Source organism: Physcomitrium patens, chromosome 15, assembly GCF_059467195.1.
Source record: "Physcomitrium patens ecotype Gransden chromosome 15, ASM5946719v1, whole genome shotgun sequence".
NCBI classification, from domain to species: Eukaryota; Viridiplantae; Streptophyta; class Bryopsida; order Funariales; family Funariaceae; genus Physcomitrium; species Physcomitrium patens.
In genome coordinates this window covers 2,002,154-2,027,357 of record NC_143424.1, presented here as the reverse complement: position 1 = coordinate 2,027,357, position 25,204 = coordinate 2,002,154, and the positions used below count along the sequence as shown (strand labels likewise).

The 25,204-nt window shown below is 44.4% G+C and overlaps 2 protein-coding genes across 9 annotated transcripts; one reads left to right on the top strand and one right to left on the bottom strand.

Annotated features, from left to right (window-relative positions):
* The first annotated feature begins 1,402 nt into the window (after positions 1-1,402).
* LOC112292616 (enhancer of mRNA-decapping protein 4) lies at positions 1,403-10,296 on the top strand. Of its 2 annotated transcripts, none has more exons than XM_090256190.1 (14): positions 1,403-1,771; positions 2,897-3,878; positions 4,017-4,066; positions 4,389-4,548; positions 4,798-5,025; positions 5,197-5,325; positions 5,519-7,384; positions 7,545-7,629; positions 7,903-8,177; positions 8,442-8,558; positions 8,696-8,866; positions 9,014-9,169; positions 9,281-9,424; positions 9,600-10,296. In XM_090256190.1, the coding sequence occupies exons 2-14, from the start codon at positions 2,946-2,948 to the stop codon at positions 9,906-9,908; spliced, it is 4,623 nt and encodes a 1,540-aa protein (XP_090112316.1). In that variant the 5' UTR covers positions 1,403-1,771; positions 2,897-2,945; the 3' UTR covers positions 9,909-10,296. The 2 variants fall into 2 exon arrangements, with proteins under 2 accessions (XP_090112316.1, XP_090112315.1); XM_090256189.1 differs by having other exon boundaries at positions 9,014-9,181.
* A 4,595-nt stretch (positions 10,297-14,891) lies between these two features.
* Positions 14,892-23,875, bottom strand: LOC112292821 (enhancer of mRNA-decapping protein 4). Of its 7 annotated transcripts, none has more exons than XM_073539127.1 (16): positions 23,722-23,864; positions 23,366-23,471; positions 22,868-22,991; positions 21,310-22,291; positions 21,122-21,171; positions 20,640-20,799; positions 20,163-20,390; positions 19,863-19,991; positions 17,804-19,669; positions 17,559-17,643; positions 17,011-17,285; positions 16,630-16,746; positions 16,322-16,492; positions 16,007-16,174; positions 15,764-15,907; positions 14,892-15,588 (listed from the first exon to the last, which is right to left on the bottom strand). In XM_073539127.1, exons 4-16 carry the CDS (start codon positions 22,240-22,242, stop codon positions 15,280-15,282), a joined length of 4,635 nt encoding a protein of 1,544 aa, XP_073395228.1. In that variant the 5' UTR covers positions 22,243-22,291; positions 22,868-22,991; positions 23,366-23,471; positions 23,722-23,864; the 3' UTR covers positions 14,892-15,279. The 7 variants fall into 7 exon arrangements, with proteins under 7 accessions (XP_073395228.1, XP_024397429.1, XP_090112314.1 ...); XM_024541661.2 differs by having other exon boundaries at positions 22,961-22,991; XM_090256188.1 differs by having other exon boundaries at positions 16,019-16,174; positions 22,961-22,991.
* Positions 23,876-25,204: the final 1,329 nt, after the last annotated feature.

Sequence of the window (25,204 nt, the reverse complement as noted above, 5' to 3'; positions counted from 1 at the left end):
GGCTCTTTGATTTCTTAGTATTGAGTATTTAAAATTTTTGAGAAATGAAAGTGATCACATTTTGGATCTTTTAAAAAAACTTTAAAAAAATCAATAATCACGTTATTTATAGGAACTCAAGACATCTTAATCAGTGAAATAAAACATGTTGAATAAAACTATATGATTTTTATTTTTAAAATTGTAGACCTTTTATTATGATGTACTAAAATTCATATTAATAATTAGATGTGACATTTAAAATACAAATTTTGATAAATAATATTTTCAAATTAAATCTATTCCTCATGTAATCATAACTTGTTATACATCCATTATTTAGTAAGTTTGAAAACCACAAAATAATTGAGATATTATAAATTGAATGATGTTCCACAAAAAAGGAAAAAAAAAAAAAAAAAAAAAAAAAAAAAAGGGATAAAGAAGAGTGATAGTATTGATCAACCTGTAAGTCACAGAAGTTGATGTTGTATTCAAAAAAAAAATCTTTATATATCTGTAGTTTGCCTGAAAGTGATTAATTTTATAAAGAAGATGAAAATCAAATTCCAAGTTATAACAAAACTTTTGTGTGTTAAGAACACTCTCTATGTATCATTTTTTTTTAAACGTTTATATAAATTTTTAATGAAACAAGGTTTGCTCTACATCAAGCCATATCTAAAAAAATAAAATTATTTTATTGGAAAATTCTAGCATTTCCAGATTTTTGTTCAATTTTGTTCAATTTTATTATTCAATAAAATTAATAAAAATTTATGGTATATGAAAAAAAAATCGTGCAATTGAAAGACGATTTAAATTGCATTTTAACCTAAATATGCATCCAAAATTGAATAAAAAAATTAATAATTAATAATCAAGCAATTAAATAGTCTTTTCAATAGATGTATTCATACCCAAAAACCAAAATTTCAAAGAACCCAAACACCAAACTTCAATATTAGTAGCAAATTCTTCAATTCACCACAATAAAATCACATTGTGGCACTAGAGAACCAAATTGTGGAACACAACTACCCTTGATACAAACTCACACAAAGAAGGGGGGTGAAAATAAAGGATGCTATTTATTTATACAAGGAATAAACCATTCACCGACAACTCCAAAAAAATGTGGCGGGAACTTGTGATTGGCCACGACCAAGTCTAAGCTTTGACAACCGAGCTGGGGTGCCAGGTAGACTTCTCATCCATCTATCCATCCATCTAATCCATTTATCAATCTCATCCATCCCAGTCAGCTGAATATTTATCATTCATCCATATCGTGCTTTGCCTTTTCCCTCGGCAACATCCGTTTCAATGGCAGACGAGGAGGAGGAAAAAATAAATGTAATTTTAGTCTGTGCGGTGAAGAAGAAGAGCGAGCGCGATGTGCGTGCATCGGGAATTTCACTGTCGAGGACCTCGTTTCGAGGCTTTCCCTGGAGGTGAATTCTGGGGTCGGGCGGAGGAGGGCAGGGATTGATCCAATCGCAGGTTCAGGTAGTAGCGGTGCCAATGCTCTCGTAGGAATCGCTCAGCCAAATTCGCAGACGAAGCCCAAGTTTTCTTCCGCGACCGATGTCGGTGAATTAGGTCTTTACTCGCCCTGGCGTGCAGATGGGTCGCAGATTGTGCGGTTTCGAGCGAGGTTGTGCACCAAGTTTGTCGGTGTTGCACGCGCACAGGATCCTCAGCTAGCAGAAGCGGTTCTAAGCTTCGCGAAGTTTTGGGGTAGTGAGAACGAACGTATGGCTTGGATGGTGGCCTCCGTTGAACTTGCAAGGTACGTGGTTGACAAGGCTTGGGAATATTTTGAATTTGGGGTCGAGGGCGGGGCGTGACTCAAGACTTGCTCACGCTGACTTTCGGTTTACGAGGTTTAGGTCGGTGGTAGGATGAGGTTCTGGGTCTTGTATATCGCAAGTGATGTTGATCGATCCTTCGCGAACGAACTTTGAGCAGTAATTTAGGACGGTAAGAGGGCTTGCTGTGTTCATGACAGAGGCGGGCTTGGAATCGAATGGTCGCAACATTTTTAGCAGTGTTATTACTTCAATTTTTGTACTTGTTTCGAGTAGCTTCTATTTGAGTGAGCTTTGTTCATTTCTTTGTAGATAACAGTTTTGTGCGGTAAGTAAAGTGTGCAGTGCTGTAGGTATGAGTAGAATGATTCCATCGTATTCTTGATTTCCTGATCACTTCGCTTCTCCACGTTTCCGCCATGCCTTCTCTCGCTGTTCTACAAAATGGATTTACCCAGCACGTTGTCATTGACATAGCAAATATAATCGTCTAGTTCGCTACATTCAAATAAGGAAGAAGAGCCCTCGACAGTTGTCACAGGCCACTAGACAGCAACCATTTCTAACAGTGGAGATTTTAGTATTCCAGGCAGCTGATAGAAATGTGTACCTTGCTGACTAATCCGAGGATAAACTAGCGATTATCTACTGCAACCGAGCCCATCCTAGTTCACTGCATCTCCAGCTAGATCCCCAGGACCCGATCCCCGACACCCCTTAGCACTACCTGAAACTACGTCAAACCAAAACAATGCCAGATCAACAGTTCTCAGAATCGGTTCCTTCATTCCAAGCATGTCTCAGCTGAAATCTACCCATACGCGCTTCACGAGAGGTTCACGAGTTAGATGATAACAAATCATTTCTATACCCAGCACACATTCCCAGATATTGACAACAGCGTTCCCAAACAATAGCCTGATTCACCAATCTGCAATTCGTATGCAGAGGAGTTTGTCGGATTTGATTGTGGGATGCTCATCCAATCTAGACTATACTCTCTTTGGGCACGAACTTATGATGTTGGCTTTCGTTATGATTTGCGCCCTTCGGGTTTATCGTTCCGTAGTTTGATGCCACAGGCTTTTGTTGGTTGTGGATGCCAGAAACGAAAGTGTGAAAGGTCCAGAAGTTTTATAGTGGAACAAGAACATAATGGGCGCCACAGGACCGTCGGGAGGTTTCGACATCCATAATTTCTTCAACAATCCACCTCCGAGCCCATATCCTCCTCCCCAGTACTCATCTCACCCTCCTTATCCCGCTGCTCAATTCCCTCAGAATTCAGGACCTTTTCCCACCAACTCGGGCTCTTTTCCCAGCATGCCTCCTCAGAATTTTCAGTACAGTTCGTCACAACAGCAGCAGGAGCAGACTCAAGTATTCCATCCTTACATGCACTATCAGCAGGAGCATGGACAGCGGCCGTCAAGCTATACCACCGCGCCCTACAACCAGCATCAGCAGCAGCAACAGGTTCAGTTTCCCCCTCCGGGTGCTCTGAACTCCCTCCATGGGAACCCTCCTCTTTCATCTCTTCCTTTGTCTTCTTTGTCTCAAGGCAGTGGCGGCCCAAACCAGGCACCATCCTCTCCTTTGGATGGCGCCCGCCTTATGGCTCTTTTGACAACACATGGCGGAGCTGAGGCTCCTAGCAGCGACGACGGTTCCCTGGTGTCAGGGGTCCAGCAAAGCGGCGGTGAACGACCTCGATCGACTCAGGATGGTAGCCAGGATGTTTCTATCCCTCCACCTGCGCTGGCTCCGGCATTGCCCACAGCACCTCCCGCCCCAGCTGCTCAAATGACTCCCACCGCGTCTGGTAGAGCGTCGAGCGGCAAGCAACCACGCGGTCGGCATTTGTGGGGAGATCACGTCGTGTACGACGTGGATGTTCGTAAACCCGGAGAGGCGCAGCCCCAGTTGGAAGTGAGTCCTATTACAGTTTATGGATCCGATCCACAGCTGGTGGTCGGACGGCAAATTGCGGTGAACAAAAAGTACATATGTTATGGATTGCGGCAAGGGACGATTCGCATCCTGAACATCAACACGGCATTGAGAGCGCTACTTCGAGGCCATACGCAGGTAATCGATGCTCGCGGAAGGAAATGACGGGTGAAGAGATTTGGGCTGAGTTTGCTGTGGACAGCGAGGTTGGTTACAAGCTGGCTGTGAGGTTGTTTTTGTGTTTACGATACTTACAGTTTCATCCGATGATGACAGAGAGTGACGGACATGGCGTTTTTGTCGGAAGATCAGCACCTTCTTGCAAGGTTTGTACTCCGTTCTTGACCCGGTTGTATGTGGTGCACGAGCATGCGGGAGGGGTTTTACGCGGCTTGACGTTGCACATGATGAAATACCGTGTTGTCAGCAAGGTTAGAGGAGCGGAATTGATGACTCCGAGCGAGAAACATCACCGTCCAACTCAACCGCGGCCTATGCAGCTACAGCATGCTGGTCTGCCAGAGTTTGGGAGTCTACGGATGGGCCCCAAAGAGAAGTGGGCTAGCAAATAGACACGCAGTGAGTACAGGAATTGTCGGATTGAGTTCGAGGCTGATCGTTTGTACCGGGTGGTTGTGTGTATTGCAGCGCAAGTGTGGACGGTCGCATTTATGTGCGACGGATTTTGGAGGGACAATCCGCCGAGGGCAGCAAGGTACTCATCACAGAGCAGATATTGCTAGCCATCCAATTCGTCGGGGGCTGGGAATCGTGCCATCCGCGCGTATGCTGGAATCTGCAAACGGAGGTAAATCTTGGGTCTTATTTTGGACGAGAGTCTGCCTGGAGGTGTCGCATGTTTGGGGGCTATTTGTTTCTATGTGGCGTGTAGAAGCTGGGCGATTTGTTTTTAAATATTTCGATCGGCATTCGCGTGCGGTGGAATTCCCGTTGCCCGCTGTATTGGGGAAGAATGGCTTGGGTCGCTCGGGAGTGCTTGTGTAGCGTTTTCGTGGATGTGAACCTGAAGGTGGGATGGCGCGCATGTTCGATGCAGGATGTGTTGGAGGTGGCGATCGGGCCGTATGTCCTGAGCATAGATGTTGGGAAGGTGCAGCAGGCTGCACCTCCAGGGGGGTTTTTGGTGGACCAACCTCTCCAATGTCAGGTGGAGAATCCAGTGGAAGGAGTATGTGTGGTGGGTGGTCACGATGGGACTGTGACGGATTTGGCAGTGCCATCGTTTTCTACCTCCAGGGTGGCATCGGCCTCACAAGATGGCACGGTACGTGGGTATCCTGTCCCACTTTTCGAGGTTCCGAGCACTACCGCAGTGGCTGTTGTTGTGATTTCCGAGGCAGGAGAATTCAGGCGGTATGGCGTGCAATGTGGATTGTACACGCGTGTTGAATGTTGTGCTAACAACGGATTTTGTTGATCGGATAACATGGGTCAGGTGCGCATATGGGGGGACACCAGCGGCATCCCATTGCTGAGTATCATGCCCCATGGTGGAGATGCAGTGTGTGCAGTGGCCTTTTTGTCAGCACCACGGCGTCCTGACCATCATGTTTTGCTCACTGCGGTATACCTCACCCTGCCTTGTCCGTTTCCGTTCAGTTGAAAGCGTCGCAACTTGCGAGTTTAGCATCAGACGATACGGTGAACGTTGTGAAAGCTTGGCGTGGACGTGTTTAGCGTCTAATGAGTGCGGCGAGTGGTCGATGTTCTGGACTAGTTCTTATTTGTGATATCCTGTTTTTATGCGTCATAACCAGGGACCATTGAATAGAGAGTTGAAACTGTGGGCACCCTCGAGTGGTCCGGAGGAGTCACCGTCAAAGGTAGGTACAGGTACAGGAGCGTGGCGCTGCATACAGACGCTGGAGTTTCAGAGCTCGGATGTTGCTGATGGGTATTATGAGGATACGATTTTTAACCAGTTGGTCGTAGCCTCCCGTGCTAGCCTGATTTTGCTGGCAAATGCGAAGAAGAACGCCATATATGCGGTCCACGTGGAATTTGGGCACAACCCAGCGGCTGCACGAATGAACTACCTGGCGGAGTTTTCTGTGAAAATGCCGATTCTGAGCTTGACAGTTGCCGAAGACAGCGTGACGGAGGCTGGAGAAGGCAAGGTTCAGATCTACTGTGTCCAGACACAGGCCATTCAACAGTATGGTCTGGACGTGTCACAGTGTTTGCCGCCCGTGGAGGGCAGCATGACGGAAACTCCAGGAACTCCCGAACGCTCAGTTTTGCCTGGTGCACAGGATTCTGGGCGATCCGATCAAACCGGCGTCCCCGACTTGATAGACATGGGACCTGCATCCGGTGTGAGCACGGGGGCGTCCAGTACACCCAACGTGAGCGTTCCTGCAAGGAACCCAGCTGTGTCTTCCGCTTTCGGAAGTCCAGTGGAAGTTGGTCGGTTGGAGGTGCCATCCGCACATCACGTGGAGAAGAGTATAGCAGTAGACTTCAATGCGTTGTTGCAAAGTTCCACAAAGGCGCAGAATAAGGAAAGCGGGAAAGCTAGTTCGGGGTTCTCATCAAGCGCAGAGCTCCGGACGCAAATGTCCGGCAAAGCCGAGTCGACACCTGCAGGCAATACAAAGCCTCCCACTTCTAGGCGATCGCGATCAAGGAGTCCAACCAGGGCTCCCGATTCGCACCACGTCTCGATGGGGTCTAAGCAGAAGGGAGAGGATATTCAGGAGATGAGACCAGAGGCACCACCTTTGATGCCACCCCTTGATGTGTCGAATCTGGACAGGGCGCAGTCCAATTCAAGCAGCACTTCTGCAGAGGAGGTTTTGGACAGAGTACAGGAGAAGGGCGCTCTTGCAGACAGCGCCAGTGTGAAGTCTTCCAATTCATCGCAGCAAGGAGGTCAGCATCAAGGTCTTCATTTGATAACTCCTTCGGAGTTGATGAACTTGGCAGCCGGGTCTAAGCATGGTGAAGCCTACGGTGCGCCTCTTTCAGTTCCCGGGCAAGAACAAAGTAGTAGGGATGGAAAGGCACCGCTATCCAAGGGTAGTGGCAGTACCGACGGGTTTATTGGCATGGACTCCAACGTGGACATGGAGAAGGAGGTAGTGGAGTCGAAAGTCTCGGTCGTTGAGGATGACATCAGTGGAAAGGAGGTTCTGGTGTCTTCCTTATTGGAGTCTCTAGAGACAACTCAAATGATGGGGAATGATTACGTGGACAAGGAGCCCTCAGTGCCCCAGGATAGCATGGATCGATATGCAGGAGAGAACTCGCAGGTGGAAGAGGGCGAGGTTTCAGAAGATAAGGAGAGACCCTTGATTGGTACGGAGGACGTGAACGACAGGCTGAGGGACCTGAGTTTCAGGGATGGTGGCGGCGAGGCGGCTCTACCCCCTCCTCAGGCAGCAATTGCAAAGGGGAGAAAGAACAAAAATAAGACGAGCGCGGGTGGGATTGGGTCTAGCTCCGTATTATCCTCACAGATGCCAAGCATGATGGCGTCTGGATTAAAGCCAGTAGGCGAAGCCAGCCATGGCATGAATCCGGTTCCAGCGTCGACGCCGACATCAGCAGTAGCACCTGCTCCCACTCCCATCGACCCTGCTTTTCTTGCTCAGGTGGCTTCAATGCAAGAGTCGCTGAACCAGGTATGTGTCTTGTGTTGATCGTTAACGCGGGAGTTATTCGCTCAGTTTATCGGACACCTGGATGGTTTATAGTCTTGCATCTTTTCGTAGCGTTGGAGGAGGGTTCAGCAGTGTGGAGCGCACATGTTAATTTTGACGAGTTGGTGTGGGCTTGCTGCAGTTGGTGAGCATGCAGAAGGAGATCCAGAAGCAGATGACTGTGATGGTGGCTGTGCCTGTTGCGAAGGAGGGCAAACGGATGGAAGGTACGCACGTTTTTGTGGCGGCGCAGGACATTTTGGATTGAGTGTCCTCGTCGGGGGACATCGCTTTCTTCATTTCGATGGGAGATTGAGACGAAGTTGTATTCGTGGGTGAACCGAGTGTGCATGGTTGTGGGGACTTTCAACCTTCAGTTTTTGAGTTCGGGGAGAGGTCAGAGTTCGTACTTGCTGCTATCTGCAGCTTGTATGTTAGTTGCAGTTGCATTGAAAAGTAGAGGTGGTTGTGAACATGCGAGCCTCGGGTTTTGTTTTCAGGGGCGTTAGGGCAGCGGATGGAGAAGGTGTTGAAAGCACATGTGGATGCCATGTGGGCACGGTTGGCGGAGGAGAATGCGCGGAGGGAGAAGCAGGAGCGCGAGAGAGTGCAGCAGGTGACGACGATGCTCACGAATTTTGTGAGCAAAGACATGCCGGTCGCTTTGGAGCGCGGAGTCAAGAAGGAATTCGCCGCGATCGGTCCAGTTGTGGCGCAGGCGGTTCTCCCTCCCCTTCACAAAGCGGTTTCGACAACCGTGGCCGAGTCGTTTCAGGTGGCTATGCTAGAAACCTGATGGTGGGACTTGGTTGTTATGTTTTGTGTGCATCTTGAGCTGTTGCTATTTGTGGTCGTAAGAGTTGCCTTGCGTCCTGTGGTGCATGAGTAGAGTGAGTTCTGAACGTTTGTAGTAGCAGGGCAACGTTATGCTTGTGCGTGAAATGGTGAAGTGAGGAAAACCTGAGAGTCCGTCGAGTTTGAGTTAGGCAGCGCGTTGTAATAGAAGGCTTGGGTGGTGGGGCGGGTTTGTGGACTGTAGGGTTTTACAGAGAAAATGTTGCCCCAGCTGGAGAAATCGGTGGGCGCGAAGCTGGAGGGGACAGTGACGCGGCAGATACAGACCCAGTTTCAAACGATTGGTCGACAAGTTTTGCAGGTGATTGGCCAGCTGTATGACACGCGTGGACAGGGAGACCGAGCAGCTTGTTGGCATAATTTTGGTGTCTTCGTACCATGTGTGACTTTGATGTGTGGTATGACAATGTAGGGTTGGGCTTTGTGTGTTTGCTGCAGGAGGCATTGCGTAGTTGCTTTGAAAGCACAGTACTTCCGGCTTTCGAGCGGACATGCAGAACCATGCTCGACCATGTGGAGTCGTCGTTCCAGCATGGCATGTCGGAGTATACTCAGCATGCTCAGGAGCAACTTCTGTCGTCTCACTCTGATCTTGCTTCCACGTTGAAGGTTTGTCCGAGTCTTCCTTGACGCTGAAAGGGTTTATTCCATTTCAAATTTGGGCAACCGTGAGAATCGCAGTTTCAGAACGAGTTGCAAGTAGCGCAATGAAGGATCGGGGGCTTATGAGTGGCCTTGATTTGACGTTCTGTGCAGGACACCGTGGCATCGGCAACCGTGCTTGCGGACTCGTTGAAGGGCGAATTAGCAGAGGGTCAGAAGAAACTTATGGCACTTGCAGAGAGCGCGAGTGCAAATGCAGCTCGCGCTCTGCCTGCTAACAACCAGATCAATGGCGGCCTTCCTGACAAGGTCCGCATCCATGTACGAACTGAAGTCACGAGGGATAAGACTTGATTGGTGGAGTCCGGGTGTCGTGTTTGGGAGGAAACTTCGTTTTGACACGTTTGGTTTTTCTTACAGGTGCTTTCGTTGCAGCATCTGGAGGAGTCGCTGGATCCTACAATCGAGCTTTCAAGACTTTTGAAGGAGAACAAGCTCGAAGAGGCGTTCAACAAGGCTCTGTCTTTGAGCGACGTAGCAGTCGTGTCGTGGCTTTGCATGCAGGTATGACTTCAATTTTGGTGCAGCGTTTTGGTGATGCATGCGAAAGAGATGAGGTGCTGAGCGGTGTGGAGCCATCTAGTTGGTATGTAGTTGGCACGGTGCAAGGGTGAGGGTGAGAACACATATAATGCGTGTTGTGAGACTGACGTGTGTGTACTCTGGACAATTGTGGCAGTTGGACGAGGATCATCTTTTCAGAAAAGTGCCACTACCTCTGAGTCAAGGAGTGCTGCTGTCGTTAGTACAGCAGCTGGGCTGCGATCTGGGCAAAGATACAGACCGGAAGTTATCTTGGATCCGGGAGGCGGCACTGGCACTGAACCCGGAGGACCCGTTGTTGGCTCCACACATGCGACCCTTTTTACAACAGCTGTACCAGAGCTTGCACCGGCAATTGTCGCTGAGTTCGGTTCCAGGAGAGCAGGTGAATTTGAGACTTGTCATGCACGTGGTTCACTCGTTGTTAACATCTTGCAAGCAATGAGGTAGATGCGGGCACACACCTGCCAGCTGAAGTGAGGGATCATGGTTGAACCCAGTAGGGAGAGATCCACCGGGGCCAAGTGGAAAGATGAAGGACTAGACACCCACGCATTCGGAGCTTTCTGGTCGATTTAGTGATGGTTCCAAATTTTTGATTGCGAGGGTTTTTGATTATCGTTGGAGTGGTTGTGTTTGAAAGCGTTGGTGGTGGTGGAGGTAGAGGTTACGTGGAAGATGTGGAATGCTAGTCACTACATTGGTTTCTGATGGTTAAACCTTGGAAACTAATTCCAAATTCTTGGCCAGAGGGGTGACAATGTCGAAATTTGTACAAACACATGGGTTGCATTTTGGACAATCTAAGCTACATGGTTGTATGTGGTCTGAAATTTGTTTTCGCCTCCTCAAGTGATGCATTTTTATATCTGATAGGTGGTGTGGCAAGTTTGCATTTGTATGGCTGCTAATTACGTTGAGGGTGTAAAATTGGATAGTTTTATGGGTTTGACAAATGTCATGCCAACGTAGGTACAACATTTGTACTTTTTCGATCCTGTAAAGTGTTTTCTTGCAGAACTTTGTAGTGTGAGCATGACTGAACGTCTGCTTTGTATCCCAACCACCTATTGATGTCAAATTTTGGTTCACAAAAATATTTTAAACATTTCGATAGCACGTAAAAAAGGGCGTTGCTATTCGGTTATGCTTGTGCCTGCATTTTATACATGTTTGTATTGCCGATTCAGTTTGGCACATGTGATTCCTTGCTAGTACTTTTGCAATTCAGGCACTGTTTCAAACAGCAGTTTCTGAAACTTCATGTGTGTTGTAGGTGTGTCCACAATTGGTTCTAGAGGTACATTTGATGCATATTAGATTGTGGGATGATTTTATAACCCCAAATCCAGAATTTAAATGAAATTATGACAAAGTTTCATTTGTATTTTTTGACAAATGCTTTGTGGGTGTTGCAATTACAACAAATTCAATAAGAGTTCTTAAAAAAAGCTATTTCGTTTTAATCAGGTAATTTAAAATCCATGTAGTACTATGGAAATTGGATTAAATAATAAAGTTTTGGAATCAAATTTTTTTGTATTGGTTATTATTATGATTATCCAATCTATATATATGTATATATTTTTGCTCTTTACATCTATTTTGTTTTGAATGTATGGTTTTAATTTGTTTTGTTTTGAAATATTGTAATTAATGTCTTTTTTTAATTAAAAATTTTAAACTAATGACTAGCTTATATTAGTTTTTATTTTATTTTATTTTGTGCATATTAATGACATTTGTGGTATCATGAAATTTTATTTGATTTTTATGATAATAAAAAATCTTTCAAAATAAGTAAGTAGAGGTTGAACAAAGCATTTTGTTGCTCAAATGAAGAGGGTCTTAGTTTTTGGATATGATAGAATGATCTATTTTTATTATATATGTTAATATCTGAGTCTTATTTGATGAATGATACCTCTTAGGATTAAAAGTGAATTAATTTATAAGACTATAGAGAAATTTAATGTTTTCATCTCTAAAATACTTAGGCATAGTTTTTGAAGCAATTCTAGAAAGTTTTATACAACCTTCTACTTTTTATTTTGGTTGATTCAAATGAAGATATTCTTAATTGACTAATGAATTTTCATTATAATAAAGTATTTTTAATTATAAATCAACTCATAAAAATTGATTGTGATTAATTTTTTAAATAAGAACTATGCATGTTTTTTCATTCTTTTGTATTAAATGCAACATTCAAAAATAATTGTAAGAAGACTATCAATTTTAAGAATATATAAACCTATTCCATTGTAAAATTTTAGAGATTAAGTTTCTTTTTGTATTATTTGAATTCAAGGTCTTGGAAGATTGTAGTTCAGATAGATCTAAAAATTTGTATCATTTGAGTATAATTCAATTTTTACTTGGCTTTTTTTTTTTCTTTCTTTCTTTCAATGATAGAGGTTAATTGGATTTATGAAATACATATTTGATTCTTTAGAATCTTTTGGTATAGAGCAAGATATTACTAATTTTAGAAATATAACTATTTAAAAAATTATTAAATTCTATTATATAGATCTATGTTAAAATAAATAGTATAAGTCTTTGGTATAAATAGTATAGGCCTGTGAGAGAAGCCAACAGTAAAGTTTATAGTCTATACCAAGAAGTTATGCAATTGAGAATAATTAGTAGATCAACTTCATAATTGAATTTGAAAAGTCGTGCTACCACAAGTATGAGTGAGGCAAGGATTAATATGCCAAAAAAGTTAGATGGAATTAGATTAAAATTTTAAAAATTTATACAATAAGTCAAATTTTATCAAAGGTTCTATCCTTCTCAATACCATAATGGATTTACTTAAGTTAGATTTATAGTTGCATTTTTTTTTGGAATTTAGAATTTTAAGTAGACAATTTATGAATAGAGTATAAACACATATAAAGTCAAATCTACAACTATGAAGCTTTTAAGAAGCTACTCTACAAGATATTATCAATATACAACATTTTTAAAGAATTGAAATATAGGATTAAAGTAGGATGGTATTGCCAATAACAACTTTCTTTACCAAATTAAAACTTGTAGAGCACTAGTTCTCAATTTTTAATTAGAATTCATTGATTAAGATTTTATTTAGCATGTTAGAAGATGCTTATGTCCATCCAAGTCATTAAGTCTATGCAAGGCTTATTATTTTCTTATATTACTAATATGCAACCAATTTAGACTAATTTTGACCAATTTATTTCAAAATCACAAATAATGTTAAATTCTTGAATACTCTTAATTCAGAAAAGTACATCAAATTCTTTGTTATTTATTATAAAAAAAAAAAAAAATTGATAATATCTTGTAGATTAGCTTCTTAAAAGCTTCATAGTTGTAGATTTGACTTTATATGTGTTTATACTCTATTCATAAATTGTCTACTTAAAATTCTAAATTCCAAAAAAAAATGCAACTATAAATCTAACTTAAGTAAATCCATTATGGTATTGAGAAGGATAGAACCTTTGATAAAATTTGACTTATTGTATAAATTTTTAAAATTTTAATCTAATTCCATCTAACTTTTTTGGCATATTAATCCTTGCCTCACTCATACTTGTGGTAGCACGACTTTTCAAATTCAATTATGAAGTTGATCTACTAATTATTCTCAATTGCATAACTTCTTGGTATAGACTATAAACTTTACTGTTGGCTTCTCTCACAGGCCTATACTATTTATACCAAAGACTTATACTATTTATTTTAACATAGATCTATATAATAGAATTTAATAATTTTTTAAATAGTTATATTTCTAAAATTAGTAATATCTTGCTCTATACCAAAAGATTCTAAAGAATCAAATATGTATTTCATAAATCCAATTAACCTCTATCATTGAAAGAAAGAAAGAAAAAAAAAAAGCCAAGTAAAAATTGAATTATACTCAAATGATACAAATTTTTAGATCTATCTGAACTACAATCTTCCAAGACCTTGAATTCAAATAATACAAAAAGAAACTTAATCTCTAAAATTTTACAATGGAATAGGTTTATATATTCTTAAAATTGATAGTCTTCTTACAATTATTTTTGAATGTTGCATTTAATACAAAAGAATGAAAAAACATGCATAGTTCTTATTTAAAAAATTAATCACAATCAATTTTTATGAGTTGATTTATAATTAAAAATACTTTATTATAATGAAAATTCATTAGTCAATTAAGAATATCTTCATTTGAATCAACCAAAATAAAAAGTAGAAGGTTGTATAAAACTTTCTAGAATTGCTTCAAAAACTATGCCTAAGTATTTTAGAGATGAAAACATTAAATTTCTCTATAGTCTTATAAATTAATTCACTTTTAATCCTAAGAGGTATCATTCATCAAATAAGACTCAGATATTAACATATATAATAAAAATAGATCATTCTATCATATCCAAAAACTAAGACCCTCTTCATTTGAGCAACAAAATGCTTTGTTCAACCTCTACTTACTTATTTTGAAAGATTTTTTATTATCATAAAAATCAAATAAAATTTCATGATACCACAAATGTCATTAATATGCACAAAATAAAATAAAATAAAAACTAATATAAGCTAGTCATTAGTTTAAAATTTTTAATTAAAAAAAGACATTAATTACAATATTTCAAAACAAAACAAATTAAAACCATACATTCAAAACAAAATAGATGTAAAGAGCAAAAATATATACATATATATAGATTGGATAATCATAATAATAACCAATACAAAAAAATTTGATTCCAAAACTTTATTATTTAATCCAATTTCCATAGTACTACATGGATTTTAAATTACCTGATTAAAACGAAATAGCTTTTTTTAAGAACTCTTATTGAATTTGTTGTAATTGCAACACCCACAAAGCATTTGTCAAAAAATACAAATGAAACTTTGTCATAATTTCATTTAAATTCTGGATTTGGGGTTATAAAATCATCCCACAATCTAATATGCATCAAATGTACCTCTAGAACCAATTGTGGACACACCTACAACACACATGAAGTTTCAGAAACTGCTGTTTGAAACAGTGCCTGAATTGCAAAAGTACTAGCAAGGAATCACATGTGCCAAACTGAATCGGCAATACAAACATGTATAAAATGCAGGCACAAGCATAACCGAATAGCAACGCCCTTTTTTACGTGCTATCGAAATGTTTAAAATATTTTTGTGAACCAAAATTTGACATCAATAGGTGGTTGGGATACAAAGCAGACGTTCAGTCATGCTCACACTACAAAGTTCTGCAAGAAAACACTTTACAGGATCGAAAAAGTACAAATGTTGTACCTACGTTGGCATGACATTTGTCAAACCCATAAAACTATCCAATTTTACACCCTCAACGTAATTAGCAGCCATACAAATGCAAACTTGCCACACCACCTATCAGATATAAAAATGCATCACTTGAGGAGGCGAAAACAAATTTCAGACCACATACAACCATGTAGCTTAGATTGTCCAAAATGCAACCCATGTGTTTGTACAAATTTCGACATTGTCACCCCTCTGGCCAAGAATTTGGAATTAGTTTCCAAGGTTTAACCATCAGAAACCAATGTAGTGACTAGCATTCCACATCTTCCACGTAACCTCTACCTCCACCACCACCAACGCTTTCAAACACAACCACTCCAACGATAATCAAAAACCCTCGCAATCAAAAATTTGGAACCATCACTAAATCGACCAGAAAGCTCCGAATGCGTGGGTGTCTAGTCCTTCATCTTTCCACTTGGCCCCGGTGGATCTCTCCCTACTGGGTTCAACCATGATCCCTCACTTCAGCTGGCAGGTGTGTGCCCGCATCTACCTCATTGCTTGCAAGATGTTAACAACGAGTGAACCACGTGCATGACAAGTCTCAAATTCACCTGCTCTCCTGGAACCGAACTCAGCGACAATTGCCGGTGCAAGCTCTGGTACAGCTGTTGTAAAAAGGGTCGCATGTGTGGAGCCAACAACGGGTCCTCCGGGTTCAGTGCCAGTGCCGCCTCCCGGATCCAAGATAACTTCCGGTCTGTATCTTTGCCCAGATCGCAGCCCAGCTGCTGTACTAACGACAGCAGCACTCCTTGACTCAGAGGTAGTGGCACTTTTCTGAAAAGATGATCCTCGTCCAACTGCCACAATTGTCCAGAGTACACACACGTCAGTCTCACAACACGCATTATATGTGTTCTCACCCTCACCCTTGCACCGTGCCAACTACATACCAACTAGATGGCTCCACACCGCTCAGCACCTCATCTCTTTCGCATGCATCACCAAAACGCTGCACCAAAATTGAAGTCATACCTGCATGCAAAGCCACGACACGACTGCTACGTCGCTCAAAGACAGAGCCTTGTTGAACGCCTCTTCGAGCTTGTTCTCCTTCAAAAGTCTTGAAAGCTCGATTGTAGGATCCAGCGACTCCTCCAGATGCTGCAACGAAAGCACCTGTAAGAAAAACCAAACGTGTCAAAACGAAGTTTCCTCCCAAACACGACACCCGGACTCCACCAATCAAGTCTTATCCCTCGTGACTTCAGTTCGTACATGGATGCGGACCTTGTCAGGAAGGCCGCCATTGATCTGGTTGTTAGCAGGCAGAGCGCGAGCTGCATTTGCACTCGCGCTCTCTGCAAGTGCCATAAGTTTCTTCTGACCCTCTGCTAATTCGCCCTTCAACGAGTCCGCAAGCACGGTTGCCGATGCCACGGTGTCCTGCACAGAACGTCAAATCAAGGCCACTCATAAGCCCCCGATCCTTCATTGCGCTACTTGCAACTCGTTCTGAAACTGCGATTCTCACGGTTGCCCAAATTTGAAATGGAATAAACCCTTTCAGCGTCAAGGAAGACTCGGACAAACCTTCAACGTGGAAGCAAGATCAGAGTGAGACGACAGAAGTTGCTCCTGAGCATGCTGAGTATACTCCGACATGCCATGCTGGAACGACGACTCCACATGGTCGAGCATGGTTCTGCATGTCCGCTCGAAAGCCGGAAGTACTGTGCTTTCAAAGCAACTACGCAATGCCTCCTGCAGCAAACACACAAAGCCCAACCCTACATTGTCATACCACACATCAAAGTCACACATGGTACGAAGACACCAAAATTATGCCAACAAGCTGCTCGGTCTCCCTGTCCACGCGTGTCATACAGCTGGCCAATCACCTGCAAAACTTGTCGACCAATCGTTTGAAACTGGGTCTGTATCTGCCGCGTCACTGTCCCCTCCAGCTTCGCGCCCACCGATTTCTCCAGCTGGGGCAACATTTTCTCTGTAAAACCCTACAGTCCACAAACCCGCCCCACCACCCAAGCCTTCTATTACAACGCGCTGCCTAACTCAAACTCGACGGACTCTCAGGTTTTCCTCACTTCACCATTTCACGCACAAGCATAACGTTGCCCTGCTACTACAAACGTTCAGAACTCACTCTACTCATGCACCACAGGACGCAAGGCAACTCTTACGACCACAAATAGCAACAGCTCAAGATGCACACAAAACATAACAACCAAGTCCCACCATCAGGTTTCTAGCATAGCCACCTGAAACGACTCGGCCACGGTTGTCGAAACCGCTTTGTGAAGGGGAGGGAGAACCGCCTGCGCCACAACTGGACCGATCGCGGCGAATTCCTTCTTGACTCCGCGCTCCAAAGCGACCGGCATGTCTTTGCTCACAAAATTCGTGAGCATCGTCGTCACCTGCTGCACTCTCTCGCGCTCCTGCTTCTCCCTCCGCGCATTCTCCTCCGCCAACCGTGCCCACATGGCATCCACATGTGCTTTCAACACCTTCTCCATCCGCTGCCCTAACGCCCCTGAAAACAAAACCCGAGGCTCGCATGTTCACAACCACCTCTACTTTTCAATGCAACTGCAACTAACATACAAGCTGCAGATAGCAGCAAGTACGAACTCTGACCTCTCCCCGAACTCAAAAACTGAAGGTTGAAAGTCCCCACAACCATGCACACTCGGTTCACCCACGAATACAACTTCGTCTCAATCTCCCATCGAAATGAAGAAAGCGATGTCCCCCGACGAGGACACTCAATCCAAAATGTCCTGCGCCGCCACAAAAACGTGCGTACCTTCCATCCGTTTGCCCTCCTTCGCAACAGGCACAGCCACCATCACAGTCATCTGCTTCTGGATCTCCTTCTGCATGCTCACCAACTGCAGCAAGCCCACACCAACTCGTCAAAATTAACATGTGCGCTCCACACTGCTGAACCCTCCTCCAACGCTACGAAAAGATGCAAGACTATAAACCATCCAGGTGTCCGATAAACTGAGCGAATAACTCCCGCGTTAACGATCAACACAAGACACATACCTGGTTCAGCGACTCTTGCATTGAAGCCACCTGAGCAAGAAAAGCAGGGTCGATGGGAGTGGGAGCAGGTGCTACTGCTGATGTCGGCGTCGACGCTGGAACCGGATTCATGCCATGGCTGGCTTCGCCTACTGGCTTTAATCCAGACGCCATCATGCTTGGCATCTGTGAGGATAATACGGAGCTAGACCCAATCCCACCCGCGCTCGTCTTATTTTTGTTCTTTCTCCCCTTTGCAATTGCTGCCTGAGGAGGGGGTAGAGCCGCCTCGCCGCCACCATCCCTGAAACTCAGGTCCCTCAGCCTGTCGTTCACGTCCTCCGTACCAATCAAGGGTCTCTCCTTATCTTCTGAAACCTCGCCCTCTTCCACCTGCGAGTTCTCTCCTGCATATCGATCCATGCTATCCTGGGGCACTGAGGGCTCCTTGTCCACGTAATCATTCCCCATCATTTGAGTTGTCTCTAGAGACTCCAATAAGGAAGACACCAGAACCTCCTTTCCACTGATGTCATCCTCAACGACCGAGACTTTCGACTCCACTACCTCCTTCTCCATGTCCACGTTGGAGTCCATGCCAATAAACCCGTCGGTACTGCCACTACCCTTGGATAGCGGTGCCTTTCCATCCCTACTACTTTGTTCTTGCCCGGGAACTGAAAGAGGCGCACCGTAGGCTTCACCATGCTTAGACCCGGCTGCCAAGTTCATCAACTCCGAAGGAGTTATCAAATGAAGACCTTGATGCTGACCTCCTTGCTGCGATGAATTGGAAGACTTCACACTGGCGCTGTCTGCAAGAGCGCCCTTCTCCTGTACTCTGTCCAAAACCTCCTCTGCAGAAGTGCTGCTTGAATTGGACTGCGCCCTGTCCAGATTCGACACATCAAGGGGTGGCATCAAAGGTGGTGCCTCTGGTCTCATCTCCTGAATATCCTCTCCCTTCTGCTTAGACCCCATCGAGACGTGGTGCGAATCGGGAGCCCTGGTTGGACTCCTTGATCGCGATCGCCTAGAAGTGGGAGGCTTTGTATTGCCTGCAGGTGTCGACTCGGCTTTGCCGGACATTTGCGTCCGGAGCTCTGCGCTTGATGAGAACCCCGAACTAGCTTTCCCGCTTTCCTTATTCTGCGCCTTTGTGGAACTTTGCAACAACGCATTGAAGTCTACTGCTATACTCTTCTCCACGTGATGTGCGGATGGCACCTCCAACCGACCAACTTCCACTGGACTTCCGAAAGCGGAAGACACAGCTGGGTTCCTTGCAGGAACGCTCACGTTGGGTGTACTGGACGCCCCCGTGCTCACACCGGATGCAGGTCCCATGTCTATCAAGTCGGGGACGCCGGTTTGATCGGATCGCCCAGAATCCTGTGCACCAGGCAAAACTGAGCGTTCGGGAGTTCCTGGAGTTTCCGTCATGCTGCCCTCCACGGGCGGCAAACACTGTGACACGTCCAGACCATACTGTTGAATGGCCTGTGTCTGGACACAGTAGATCTGAACCTTGCCTTCTCCAGCCTCCGTCACGCTGTCTTCGGCAACTGTCAAGCTCAGAATCGGCATTTTCACAGAAAACTCCGCCAGGTAGTTCATTCGTGCAGCCGCTGGGTTGTGCCCAAATTCCACGTGGACCGCATATATGGCGTTCTTCTTCGCATTTGCCAGCAAAATCAGGCTAGCACGGGAGGCTACGACCAACTGGTTAAAAATCGTATCCTCATAATACCCATCAGCAACATCCGAGCTCTGAAACTCCAGCGTCTGTATGCAGCGCCACGCTCCTGTACCTGTACCTACCTTTGACGGTGACTCCTCCGGACCACTCGAGGGTGCCCACAGTTTCAACTCTCTATTCAATGGTCCCTGGTTATGACGCATAAAAACAGGATATCACAAATAAGAACTAGTCCAGAACATCGACCACTCGCCGCACTCATTAGACGCTAAACACGTCCACGCCAAGCTTTCACAACGTTCACCGTATCGTCTGATGCTAAACTCGCAAGTTGCGACGCTTTCAACTGAACGGAAACGGACAAGGCAGGGTGAGGTATACCGCAGTGAGCAAAACATGATGGTCAGGACGCCGTGGTGCTGACAAAAAGGCCACTGCACACACTGCATCTCCACCATGGGGCATGATACTCAGCAATGGGATGCCGCTGGTGTCCCCCCATATGCGCACCTGACCCATGTTATCCGATCAACAAAATCCGTTGTTAGCACAACATTCAACACGCGTGTACAATCCACATTGCACGCCATACCGCCTGAATTCTCCTGCCTCGGAAATCACAACAACAGCCACTGCGGTAGTGCTCGGAACCTCGAAAAGTGGGACAGGATACCCACGTACCGTGCCATCTTGTGAGGCCGATGCCACCCTGGAGGTAGAAAACGATGGCACTGCCAAATCCGTCACAGTCCCATCGTGACCACCCACCACACATACTCCTTCCACTGGATTCTCCACCTGACATTGGAGAGGTTGGTCCACCAAAAACCCCCCTGGAGGTGCAGCCTGCTGCACCTTCCCAACATCTATGCTCAGGACATACGGCCCGATCGCCACCTCCAACACATCCTGCATCGAACATGCGCGCCATCCCACCTTCAGGTTCACATCCACGAAAACGCTACACAAGCACTCCCGAGCGACCCAAGCCATTCTTCCCCAATACAGCGGGCAACGGGAATTCCACCGCACGCGAATGCCGATCGAAATATTTAAAAACAAATCGCCCAGCTTCTACACGCCACATAGAAACAAATAGCCCCCAAACATGCGACACCTCCAGGCAGACTCTCGTCCAAAATAAGACCCAAGATTTACCTCCGTTTGCAGATTCCAGCATACGCGCGGATGGCACGATTCCCAGCCCCCGACGAATTGGATGGCTAGCAATATCTGCTCTGTGATGAGTACCTTGCTGCCCTCGGCGGATTGTCCCTCCAAAATCCGTCGCACATAAATGCGACCGTCCACACTTGCGCTGCAATACACACAACCACCCGGTACAAACGATCAGCCTCGAACTCAATCCGACAATTCCTGTACTCACTGCGTGTCTATTTGCTAGCCCACTTCTCTTTGGGGCCCATCCGTAGACTCCCAAACTCTGGCAGACCAGCATGCTGTAGCTGCATAGGCCGCGGTTGAGTTGGACGGTGATGTTTCTCGCTCGGAGTCATCAATTCCGCTCCTCTAACCTTGCTGACAACACGGTATTTCATCATGTGCAACGTCAAGCCGCGTAAAACCCCTCCCGCATGCTCGTGCACCACATACAACCGGGTCAAGAACGGAGTACAAACCTTGCAAGAAGGTGCTGATCTTCCGACAAAAACGCCATGTCCGTCACTCTCTGTCATCATCGGATGAAACTGTAAGTATCGTAAACACAAAAACAACCTCACAGCCAGCTTGTAACCAACCTCGCTGTCCACAGCAAACTCAGCCCAAATCTCTTCACCCGTCATTTCCTTCCGCGAGCATCGATTACCTGCGTATGGCCTCGAAGTAGCGCTCTCAATGCCGTGTTGATGTTCAGGATGCGAATCGTCCCTTGCCGCAATCCATAACATATGTACTTTTTGTTCACCGCAATTTGCCGTCCGACCACCAGCTGTGGATCGGATCCATAAACTGTAATAGGACTCACTTCCAACTGGGGCTGCGCCTCTCCGGGTTTACGAACATCCACGTCGTACACGACGTGATCTCCCCACAAATGCCGACCGCGTGGTTGCTTGCCGCTCGACGCTCTACCAGACGCGGTGGGAGTCATTTGAGCAGCTGGGGCGGGAGGTGCTGTGGGCAATGCCGGAGCCAGCGCAGGTGGAGGGATAGAAACATCCTGGCTACCATCCTGAGTCGATCGAGGTCGTTCACCGCCGCTTTGCTGGACCCCTGACACCAGGGAACCGTCGTCGCTGCTAGGAGCCTCAGCTCCGCCATGTGTTGTCAAAAGAGCCATAAGGCGGGCGCCATCCAAAGGAGAGGATGGTGCCTGGTTTGGGCCGCCACTGCCTTGAGACAAAGAAGACAAAGGAAGAGATGAAAGAGGAGGGTTCCCATGGAGGGAGTTCAGAGCACCCGGAGGGGGAAACTGAACCTGTTGCTGCTGCTGATGCTGGTTGTAGGGCGCGGTGGTATAGCTTGACGGCCGCTGTCCATGCTCCTGCTGATAGTGCATGTAAGGATGGAATACTTGAGTCTGCTCCTGCTGCTGTTGTGACGAACTGTACTGAAAATTCTGAGGAGGCATGCTGGGAAAAGAGCCCGAGTTGGTGGGAAAAGGTCCTGAATTCTGAGGGAATTGAGCAGCGGGATAAGGAGGGTGAGATGAGTACTGGGGAGGAGGATATGGGCTCGGAGGTGGATTGTTGAAGAAATTATGGATGTCGAAACCTCCCGACGGTCCTGTGGCGCCCATTATGTTCTTGTTCCACTATAAAACTTCTGGACCTTTCACACTTTCGTTTCTGGCATCCACAACCAACAAAAGCCTGTGGCATCAAACTACGGAACGATAAACCCGAAGGGCGCAAATCATAACGAAAGCCAACATCATAAGTTCGTGCCCAAAGAGAGTATAGTCTAGATTGGATGAGCATCCCACAATCAAATCCGACAAACTCCTCTGCATACGAACTGTAGATTGCAGAAATTGGGTTAAATTTGGCTACGTGAAGTTATAACTAGTTATTGAGAAGGGTTCGTATGGTTTTCAGAGTGCTGAGTGTGCGTGGTGTCGAAATCAGAAAAAAAAAAAAAAATATGCACTTGAGCAGGAGTTGCTGGGTAGAACGTGGAGAGGAAGATGCTAATGGACAGGTTTTGTAAGAAATGGAAGGTACGCAACTATCATATGAATGATTTTTGTAACGGAACTTGCTACAGCCATCCCTACCACATTAGGTTGCACCTATTAGGTGTCTATCAATTTGCGTTTAGACCCATTAAGGTATTTATTTTTTCGCGAACGTGTAAATATCACCAGATACAGTTACTCTTTTGAAAGAGAACGCAAAGGTCGACAATGGATACTCGCAGCGTACCTTAACGTGTTTAGTTCTGAGGACACACAATGTCTTAGCAACAACTGAGCATCTGGCAACGACATTAAGATGGGAAGGGTAGATTGCACTCACTCTCTACACACTGGGATATTACTGCGTTTGACTGCACAGTTCCAAGAAAAATAAATAATTAAAAGAGGATGGACTACGAGGACCAGGGTACTACAAAGATCTTAAATACAGAGAGTCAAAAATGGAAAAGAGTTCAAAATAAGGCCTGTCTTCCGGAATAAGAGCAAGCTATTCCAGCGACCCTAATTTCTTCTTTAAATCCCCACAAGGCTTTAGCTTCTCTTCCCAGTCCCAACAACTCCCGAAATACCACCCTCCACATCAAGAATCGCTTATTCCATCCTATCACCGACAAACCCCACTCACCCCCTTTCCAAAATTCAGCTTCCGCACATCCCCAGCGCACCTCACCCACAAACCCCGAACGCAACACCCAAAATCCCCACTCCACCCTCAATAACGTACCTTGCGAGCTCAACGGATTACACCATCTACACTCCAGTATCACTTGCCCGAAAGTCCTTAAGCAAAAGCCGGTCTGCAACCTGATGATCTTGTACCTATACATTACCTACAAACTCCAACCCACACCTTGTTCAAAAACCCTCCTAATCAGCCCACCCACTTCTTGTTTCTCGAGTTCGAATTGAAACCCGAGTCACAGCCCCTCAGTCCCATACCAAAATCCTTGGTCCCCTTCACACAATGTCCTGAACAAAGCCTAAGCAGCGACCATCACCATAAACACGAACGAATGCAGAAGAATCTGGCAGGAAAGCAAGCAAATGTGGGAGGGATGATGGATATCAAACAAAGGTCACTTTCTAGGGCATGGCACGGCGTCGTCTTCAAGGCTGTTTGCTTGCTTGCTTGCTTGCTTGCTTGCTTGCTTGCTTGCTTGCAAAATCTCCTTCTCCTCCTCCGCTTTCTCCCTTAACAACGCTTTAGCAATGTCTTCCTTCCTTCCTTCTCTCAGTAATTGTGTGCTTCCTTCCTTGCTTCGGGGGGAGGGAAGGGTAAGGCCCTCAGAGGCTGAAGCTTCGGAGCAGGTCGTCGCGGAAAATCTCGGGCAGGGGCTGGGAACCGGCGGCCGGCGGGGTCACACCCGGCCTGTGATGTCAGAGGTCCACGGGCATGGATGCCCGCCCCTCTTGGGCTCATACCCGCCATTGTGTCAACGTGTGTTTAGTTTTTATAGCTGTGTCTTGGGTAGGTTAATACATTTTGGGATCATTGGGTTGAGTTTTTTTGTTTGTAATAAATTGGAGAATTCATCTTCTCAACAAAGAGAAAGCACCTTTGAAATTTTTCTTTTTTTTTTCTTTTTTTTAGGAATATTTGGTATTTAATATAAGTTGTAAAGCATCTTGTGATATATATATGTGTGTTTTACATATTGGCCACTTTTTTATCCATGATTTTTAAAAGTTGTAGAATGTCAAAAAAGGACATAAATGATAGCCCAACTCGTTGAAAGGGATTAAAAGGGGATTGGATCATGTGTTTCCTTTTTAGTGTTTTTAGTCTTCTAGTTTGTTCTCTTTTCATGCCTACTATTTAAATATTTTTTCAAGCTTGAGGTTTTGTAAAAGTCAATTGCTTAAGTGACGTGATTTTTTTTTTTTTTTTTTGGTTTAATTTTTTATTTTTGCTACTCATCTGGTAAATTAGAAGATGTGGTTTTTTTTCCAAAAAGATATTATTTATATCAATGTTCTGATGTAAATCTAAAATTACTGTTGTGTAGCTGAACTTCGAATTTAAATAGCAATACTTAAACTATAATTATACTTATTCCAAATGCTTTAAAAGTATCACAAGCTTGTTTTAAGTTAAAACATGTTGTCAATTACAAAATTTATCATATGTGTTGACATTCTATTTTTATTTTTAAAATTACTTCCCAAAATACAATAGAGGCCGTATTGACTTATTTAGTAAAAAACTTACAATAAGCATTAATAGTGTATTTTTAAATTTTAATTACAAATCAATGTGTAATGTCTCTCATGTGCAACCGGTACAAATAATTCTATAAATAAAAAACAAAAATATTTATACATTTAAAAATTAATATACACAATTTAATTAATATATAGTATAAGAATAAGTTAAATTTAAATTGTATAGGCTTAAGTGAACAATTATAACTCTGTATTATTTCAAATAATTTAAATAAAAATATATAATGAGTAAAACAATGTATCATGTATGTGTAATTTTAATAAGTTTTTCTATAGTGTATCTTAAATTTAAAAACCAAATAAACATTTTATATTGTGAAAACATGTAATCACCATATTT